The sequence below is a fragment of the Plasmodium brasilianum genome, chromosome 1 (genome assembly GCF_023973825.1).
Source record: "Plasmodium brasilianum strain Bolivian I chromosome 1, whole genome shotgun sequence".
Taxonomy (NCBI): Eukaryota; Apicomplexa; class Aconoidasida; order Haemosporida; family Plasmodiidae; genus Plasmodium; species Plasmodium brasilianum.
The window spans coordinates 934,377-944,494 of NC_090114.1; the positions used below are offsets into that span (position 1 = coordinate 934,377).

Below are 10,118 nucleotides of genomic sequence, written 5' to 3' on the forward strand. Positions count from 1 at the left end.
AAATATTTTAAAATATAAGAATAAATTAAAAAAAACAGGATAATTATTATCATAAATACTAATTAATTTTTTATTATTTACTTTCCTTTATGGATATAATTTATAGATAATTTTTATATATAATATATTTAGATATTTTTTTTATATATATATAATTCATTAAAAAAAAACAGAAATATTTATTTTTACTATGCCGTAAACAAGAATTATTTTTATGATTTTTGTTTTTTTAGTGCAAAGTTTAATTGTTACAAAACATTTATGTTTATTTGTTGGTTTTTGTGAAATAATTATGAATACTTAGTGAAACTGATGATATACGATTAATTAAATTATTAATGACGTATTATATTCATATGATCTTTAAAATTATTATTTATATGTATATATAGAATTATATATCTTATTTTTCTATTATTAAACTGATAATGTATGCTAGTAGTAAAATATTTTAAACCTATTTATTTTATTTGATTACCATTCTACGCGTAGCTTATATTCTCTAGATTAAATAACCTTATTTTTTTATCAATTATATATATTTATCTAAAACAATTTGACAATTTTTTGTTTATTTAGTGGAATGATGATGCTAACATTATCTGTATTTTTCGTTAATTTCTTAGGAATCTTCTATACAGCTTTGAAATTTTTTATAATATATAAGAGAAAATGTTATAGTAATATGTTATATAAAAAATTATATTATAATTACTTATAATTCAAGTATGCACATTTATAAAAAATACATAAAAAAACTTTAAGTACTACAATGATAATGAGAAGTTTAACATTATAAAAATTCATATTATTAATATTTTTTAATAGTTTAAAACATTAATCTTACTTGCGAATATATATTTATACTTTAGAAAATTTTATTTTTTTGTAATTATTTATAAGACAGTGCACAGTTAAAGTTACAACTTTGTTCAATACTTGCAGATGTTCACTTAATATTATTATTAGAAAATTGAAATTATCATGGAAAGAATATTCGAATGCGTAAAAATGATGTACCTCAACACTAGTATTTACCATTTAGTAACTTTTAAGATAACAAAATATTCTACAAATGTCTTATTTTTATTTATTATAATAAGAAAAATGTGAATCTGATAAAATTTTTTTAATAGATGATATAATTTTGTACACTCTTTCCAAAAAAAAAAATGCACTCATTTATAACATTATGAACATGCCTTAATGTACAAATTTACATGTTCTATAATTACATGAATATTCTTTGTTTTGATGAAAAGAGTATAAACGTTTTATAATATTTATAAATTACTTTCTTATATTTTACATTCTTTAATCAATTTATATTATAACCGTTTAAATGTTTATAACAAAATATTATCATTTCTGTAGAAAAGATACCATTTTTTGCTACATCGTGCTATATAAACTTGTGTACTTTTAATAAAACACTTGCCATAATGAACTTCATTAAAATCATTATATTTTTGATGTATCAACTACAATGAAAAATTAAGGGATAGCTTTTATCATAATGTAATTTTTATTCTTAAACGAATTAACATCAACCCAAGAAAAACGTGTTGAGAAAGAATCTTGTAAATTAAAAAGATGTATAATTCGATCTTATATAGGCGAACTAAATGGTAGCACATATATTATATAAATTAATAAATGGAGATTCACAGATAATACAAAAAATTACTTTTTTAATTGTATATGAATAAAGAAACTTTGAATGCATGTTACTGGTTGCTCTATATTTATAAATGAATATTTTTTTAGAAGTAAAAAATAATGCAAATGTGTGCAGTTGTTTTTGTTTTCTAATCCTTTTTTTTTTTTAATTTATACATATTTATCTTAATTATAACCCTGAATTAATAGAAAATTATGTAAAATAACTCCCTAAAATAAAGCTAATATATATTGAAAATAAACTGATTTATATGATGTAAATCATTTTTTGAACATTTTTTTATGTTTGATTTAATCCATAGGCTTAAAAAAAGGAAAAGAATTGTAACATGAAATTTGAAGTTTTAGATCTAATTTTTTTTTTTTTTAGAGGGGAAGTCATTGTACTTGATTTATATTTCAGAATATGATGGCATTTTAAATTTTCTTAGTTTTTTCTTTTTAAAGGGAACTCGATTTTTTTCTTATAAGCATTCTATATGCATTTAGAATGATATCTCAAAAAAAAAAAAAATTTTCTATTTAGTCAAAGAAATTTCAGTATTAACAAGGTCAAACAAATATAAAATTGTGTTGCAAATTACACTATTCTTTAATTTTTTTTTGTGTTAATGAAATCTCTACCTAAAGAAATTGATGCAAAAAGTTATTGTTTTATCTCTTTTTTTTTTTTTTTTTATGTATGTGTATTATACACATGAAAGAAATTACAATAGAGAAGGCAACATGTATTTATAAATATATCACGTTTTGTTAACGTACTTAAAAAGGGAACACTTAAATTTATATGTATTAAATAATATAAATTTTTCGTCTATATTAGCTCTGTTTATCAATTTTTTATAATTTACGTACAAAAATTTAACATTAATATAAATTTTGTCTTGTAGAAAAAAATAAAAAAAAATGTTTAAAATACATTTTAAATTATAATGCAATATCCATTTTGAATTTTCTTTAAAACATGGAATATGTTAAAATATAATTTTGAAAATGTATTAAAATGCTTATTATTATTAATATATAGAATTATTTTTGGAATTTTACTATTTTAATGTTTAAAGAAATGATGTTTTTGTAAAATGATAAGAATATATCCTTATCCTTTCAGTAAATATGTCAAATCGTTACCAGATCCCCCACCAGCTAAATCAAGAGAAATAAAGCATTTCAAATGCAAAAAATACGAAAATGATTATAGTTGGTTACTTGAAGCCAAAAATAATTTGAAAAAATGTTTCCATTTATGCAATATATGTTCAGAAAAATTTAATTGTATGAGACATTTAGTAAAAAACTCAAATGTGCATTATGAATACAATTTACATGAGAAAGTTATAAAAGAGAATTCGAAGGACGATAATCAACAACTCAGAGAAAATATATATGATGACAATTCATGTGAAAATAATAGAAGTACTAAGCATAACAACAAATCACATGATATAAAGAATAACATTCTTAAGATAAATAGTAATAATTCAAAAAATCATATGTGTGGCAACCAAGATATTCCAAGCTTAAAATCAATAGGAAATAATAGTTTAATATTTAGCAACTCTATAAATCAAGAGAGTGAATGTTTATCATTTAATGATGATGTGTTTATATTTTTGGATGATTATTCAAAAAAAAATTCGAACAGTTACACCAATGATGAAGGAAATTATGATACAAAATTAGAAAATATGTGCTTTCTGGAGTATGAAGACCCCTTGTCACCAAAATATCATGTAGATGATATGATAATACATATAAAGAGACATTTTAAAAATAATGTTTCATATTTTGCTTGTAAACATGTTAAAATTAATGATTTATGTAATATGAATGCTGAAGACAATAATTATGACAATATAAACATTTATATGTGTGAAAACAATAGGGAAGACTTTTCTGTGAATGGTTATAAAGAAAACGACAGAAAAGAAAATAAATTATATAACTTTTCACAATCAACTGTTATGAATACATTTAATGCAAAAGACGAACAAAGCGAATCAAATAATTGGATATACACATGTTCTAACAAAAGTAGAAATAATTTTTCTCTAGACAAAAGTTACTTAAGAGAAGATATTGGGGAAAACGATATTAATATTGAAGAAATTACTGAAAACTACGAATGGCCGAATATTTCTAATTTTTATAATAACAAAAAGGGTAACACTTCATATACTGTAAAAGAATCAAAAAATTATGAATATTGTAAGAGTAGCAATAAAAACAAGAATATTGATAAAAACAACAATGATACCTACAAAGATGACAATAAGAAAAATCTCAGTGTATGTAATAAGGATTATGTGAACAAGATCAGTAACAATTGTAACAATGAGAACTTTTTTAAAAAGCATAAATCTGATAAAACAAATAAGCACACAAATTTATTGAATTCAGAAAAAAGTCCACGAACCTTAATGAATGAATTAAATGAAAAATTGATAAAGAGAAAAAATTTAAGTCTTCAAAATAATAGTGAAAAAAATGAAAACATATCAGCTGATATGTTATTTACTCACGAAGAAAAGAAAAAAAATATTGAAAAGTCTGCTGAAAATTTAACGGCTAATAACAGATACTGTTCTAAAGAAACGTCAAATAATAATTTTACTTGTATGAAAGAGAATATAAATATGTTTAATATCTATAAAAGAAATAGCATAAATAAAACAAAGACAGTTAATAATGTTGATATTAATGAACTCAAAAGTAAACTCGTAAATGTTGCAAATTTAGTTCCAAATAATCCAAGAAATAATTCAGAAAAATCAAAAGTATTATATAGTGAAGCAAAAAATATTAATGGCAAAACTAATTATTATTATGTTGAGAATGAAACAAACGTTTCTAATACAGATATGGATCAATTAGAACAGAATATGAATACCATCACTAACCAAAGTGATGAAACTAACACAAAAATATGTAATTTTAAAAAATTTTATAAAAAATTTAATGATAAATTAGATGTAAAAAATTATGATGTAGAAATAAACAATTTTAGTATTAATGAAAAAGAAAAAAGCGATAATTTAATATTGTTGGAACTAATGGAAAGCAATAAATTTATGGAGACAAATAATAAGGATGAAGTCAACATAAAAGGTGGCTATTCATATTCTAACGAAGAAAAAATTAAACAAATCTATGAAAAAAATAAATATAAAAATATTATTCATGCAGACACATTATACATAAACAAAGTAAACAAAAATAAAAAAAAAGATCATTCAGAAGTAATTGAAAGTAAAATAAATAAAAAAGCTCTCACTAATAATATAAAAACAAATAATCATATTTGTATTAGTAAAAATTCATTTGATTCAAAAAATATCTATGAGAAAAAAATAAATGTGGCTGATATTAGCAAGGAAGGAAATAGAATTGTGAAACCTTTATATGAAATTGAAAGTGTAAAAGGAATCAATATTTATAATAAGCATATTAGTGATAAAAATAGTACAGCTGGTGAGTTGGATGATATTACCAGTTGTAATAAAAACAATAATAATAAAAATACTGTTTCTAGGAATAATATATATAACTCTTTAATTAAAAATTGTGAATCGGACTTTAAAAATTACGAAAATTCTAAAATAAAAAGCCGATTTAAAATAAGTGACATCAATGGTGTTAAGATAAGAAGTTGTGGTATAAATGAAAATAATACACTTATTTCTAAGAGGAAAGAAAACAGTTTTTCAGACATTAAGAATAAAAATGTATCAATGTCTACTAATAAAATGAAAGTTAAGAATAACGTAAATAATAATAATGAAAATGTTACAGTTAGAAAAAGTGAATTAAATATGCATAATTTTAAATATAACTCATACTTTAATAAGAATGACGAAGCAATTAAAGATCATCCAAATATAAATGACACACTAAATGAATCCGATAAACTAGGATATTACAAATACATGAATAAGGAGAAATCTGCAGATGAAAACAGCTTAATTTTACGTAAAAAAGAAGAATATAAGGAACAAAACGAAGAAAATGATACAAATAAAATTAGGTATAAGAAAAGGCTAAATAATGAATTGAAAAAAAAATTAAGTACCATTTTAAACTTATATACTAATCCTAACAAAATAAACATTCACAATAAAATATATGCTTCTGATATGGATAAAGTAAATTTAGACAATGATAAGGTAATATATATTAACAACAATTATTTTTTTAATGTTGATAAAGATAATTACTTTGAGAATTGTGATGGAAAATGTCCAAGAAATTCAATGAAATACAATTTTAAAAAGCTTGATTTACAATTTTGTAAAAATAAAAATGACTTTTATAGTTTTAAATATATGAGCAAAATTTTATCTAGTAGTAGCTTGTCTAAAGAATATATATTTAGTGAGAGCTTTGAATCTAATATTTTAGAAAAAAAAGTTAATAAATTAAAGGAATTAAAAAACAAATATTTATTAAAAAAATATTTAAACGAAATATTGGATAGAAAAAAAATGCATTCTGTAACTAGTATAAATAAAAAAGTACCAAATATTGATTGCCCAAAATTGATTTATAACACAGAAAAAAATATATATGATGGTAGTTCTAAAAGTGAAATTAAATATAGTAAAAAAAAAGAATCATTTCGAGATGATTTATATGTTAAAGAAACATTAAAAGAACAATTAAGAATGAATAAAAGGAATATTGAATTATATAAAGCACCAGAATCACCAAAAAAACAGGACAAAATACCGAAACCATTAGCTAGTCATTTGGAAACTAATTCATTGTCGCATTTAAATAAAACACCGTCATATCCATTTGAGCAATTTATTTTATAAATGCTTTTTTTTTATTTTATCTATCACAAAATATTTTACATACTAATTAATTAAATTATATAGTTCCTTTTTGTCGTCTCCTAAATTGGTTCCATGTTTATTTTAAAATTTTGTTTAGTTTTTGTGAATATTTATTTTAAAAATAAAATTGTAAAAGTAATTCGGAATACACATATATACTATTTTTATTTTGTTCTATTAAAAAAAAAAAGACAAATTTACGAAAGTATAAGATGTTTAATTCAACTTACTTCTTTAAGACTGTATATCTCAGAAATATTGTTACTTTTAAATAAAAAAATTATAATAATATGATTGTTGTACTGTACACAAAATAATTGCCTCTTTCATAATTGTAACAGTCACTATTTTTCTTTTTTTTTTTCATTCTTTTTTTTTTTTTTTTAATGCTCTCACGTTTTATATTATGTTTTGCTTTGGAATTAAATAACAGTATTATTATATTTAAGCTGTTTTTGCCAAAAAAAAAAAAAGAAAATCTATAACTCAAACACCTAAATCTGTATAAATATCGTGGTATTTTTAATATTCATGGTAGAAATGAGAAAAAAGAAAAAAAAACTTTTAACTTTTTATTCAAAAAAAATGAAAGAAAATTTACATATTTTAAAAGTTATATATAAAACGTGTAATGTGAGAATTATTTCATAAATAATATATGAGAAACTTCTTTTGGAAAAACATATATTTTTTATCTGTTGCAAAATAAGCTCTTTTCAAAAAATGTTAAAAAAAAAGAATTATTTGAATAAATATAAACAAAATATAAACTCAAAATAATATTTCTTCTTAACTATTTTGTTACTTCATATTACTAAAAATTTTCATTTTTTTAATAAATTCTTTCTAAAATATTTAAAATATAAACACCAAATGATAGTAATACTTTACAAAAGAACTGTAGAAAATGATTAATTCTAATTACATTTTCCTGAGAACATGGTATTAAAATGTTATAAAATATTTTAGAGATATAAATAATAAGCTACGAAAAAATTTGAATTAAATTATAATCATATTTCTATTATATGCTTATAAATTCTTTATAATAAATGTCAAACATATGATCAGCCAAAAAAAAAAAAAAAACGTGCTATTTTATTTTATGTGTAGGTAACATTATATTAGCTTTTTAATAGAACAATTCCGTTCTCAGATTCTTTATGAATAAAAGAAGTCAATAACTTTTCATTATAATGTGGGAATTTTTTAATAGCGAACTTTTATAAAGAAAGTATTATTATTAAAAAGGAAAAAAAAATTTGTATTTAAAGTGTTTTAATTAATAATTTAGTTATTTTATTTATGTTTTTTTTTTTTTTTTTTTTTTTTTTTTGCATTTTTAAGAATGTATTAAAAAAGAGGTTTATCTAAAAAATAAAACGTAAAGCGAACAAGTAAAGAAACAAAAAAAAAAAAAAAAGCTAAAAACTTTAAACTAGAAACGAAAAATATTAAAATAATTTTTTTTTTTTTTTTTACAAAAGTTAAACAGAAAAGCTTTTAATTATTTAATATTTAATTTTCTATTCTAATATTTACGTATGATAAAAAAAAAAAAAAAAAAAAAATTCAATTATATAAATATATTCGAGGAAAAAATTTTAAAAAGCAAAAAATTTTAAAGAATAAATATAAATACATAGTGACTAAAAGGAATTAAAAAAATATATAGTCCTATTAATAATAATTTAATTTATATAAAGTTTAACGTACGTACAACATCTAAAAAAATTACATATTCAAAGCATTTTTATATAATATAGTTTTTAAAAATATAATTTTGTTCAAAAAAAAAGGAAATCAACATTCCTTATCAACAAGCGTGCAGAAAAAAAAATTATTTTGAATTAATTTCATATATATATATATATATATTAACACGGTTGTGTTTTACACATTTTATTATTACAATATATTTATTTAAGGGTATATTTAGTTTCTCATTTTTGTTTTAATTATTGTATATCGTATCCTTTTTCACGTAGCAGATCTTTAGCTTTTTCAGTAAAGACAGAATCAGCAGGTCCGGCATGTTCAACGTAGTGGGCAATTTGGTTCATTGTCCAAGATGATGGCACCTCCCCCCCTAAATTCATTTGGAAATTATCATTATTTATTACTGGTTTTACTGTATATTTGACAGGTGGGGGTACATCATCCTTTTGGTTCCCTGGAAGTACTTGCATTCCATCAGGTAAAGGAGTATTTGCTTTTGGTGGTACAAAACCGTTTAATTCTTCCATTTAAAAAAGTTTTTTAAAAATATTATATATATATATCTCTATATTTATGTATGGTATGTATGTACGTTGTATTTTATAATAAATTTATAAAATACTTATCGTTGTATTAAAAAGTAATTGGTATAATATAATGAAGTGGGCAATACGTTAAAAGAAAAAAAAAAGTAAAGCTCAGAGAAATAATCTTCAATAGTAAAAAGTTAATACAATCCTTAAAAGGTTAAAAATTTGTAAAATTATAAATTAAAGATTTGAAGATATGTTTATAAAAAGATAATTTAAAAAAAGGTAAATTTAAAAAAAAATATATATATTTGAACAGTAGAAAGTTATTTAAATTGTAATGATATGAAAAAAAAAATTTCATGTATTACATATATATTATATAAATATATTAGCATAATTTATTAATTATAAAAACATTAAAAAATGTCGAGCAAAAAAGTTAGCTAGCTAAAAAATAAGTTGTGTATAAAGAAATTAGAATAAATCTGTACATGCAATAAAAAAAAAGCCAATTTTTAATATTTCTCCTCTTTTACCAATTAACGAATTTTATGTTAACTACATTTGCATATTTCATAATTATATATATAATAAGACTATAATAAATACAAAAAAAATATATATATATATATATAAAATAAAAAAAAAAGTAACGCGCAAGAATTTTTTATATTTGTAATTATTATATGTTCAGAAAAAAAATGCTCTAATTTAAAAAAAAAAAAAAAAAAAAATACATGTTATTTTAGCTAATATCTATAAAAATATATTATTATACGTGAACTGAGATATCAGAAGATGTAAATACTAATTCTGATATATTATATTTTTTATTTTAACATGCTAAAATAAAATAATCGTCTCTAATATATTCATTTTTATAAATACTATATATCGTAAACTTGTTACAATATTACATGTAATTGCATTTGGATATATATGTACGAAATGGTATATATATATATATATGTATACTTGGTATATGCAATATTAAACTTGTATTTTCTGATAAGCAGAAGAGAAATATTAATCTGAATGCGTAATAATGGTTGTTCGCTTTTTCACAAAAAAAAAAAAAAAAAAGGCTCAAAAAAAAGAGAAAAAAAAAAGCTAAAAATGACTAATTAGAATATTCTGTTACATACAGCAGAGGAAAAATTGTGTTGTAAATATATATATATATATATATATATATGATGTTATAATTATAAAAATAATTATGAACAGTCATAATTGTAGTTCTGGTATATTTATTTTAATCATAATTATCAGCACATAATTAATTTAACGAAATTATTTCACGCCTAGAGAAAAGATTATATTCTTTTATGTTAATTGTTCTTCCTTTTTT

At 20.5% G+C, this 10,118-nt stretch overlaps 1 protein-coding gene across 1 annotated transcript; it reads left to right on the plus strand.

Moving 5' to 3' along the window:
• Positions 1 to 2,762: 2,762 nt before the first annotated feature.
• Positions 2,763 to 6,494, plus strand: MKS88_000523 (uncharacterized protein; the record flags this gene model as incomplete). The annotated part of the gene is made up of 1 exon (XM_067216341.1): positions 2,763 to 6,494. One exon carries the CDS (start codon positions 2,763 to 2,765, stop codon positions 6,492 to 6,494), a length of 3,732 nt encoding a protein of 1,243 aa, XP_067075759.1.
• Between the last annotated feature and the right edge of the window lie 3,624 nt (positions 6,495 to 10,118).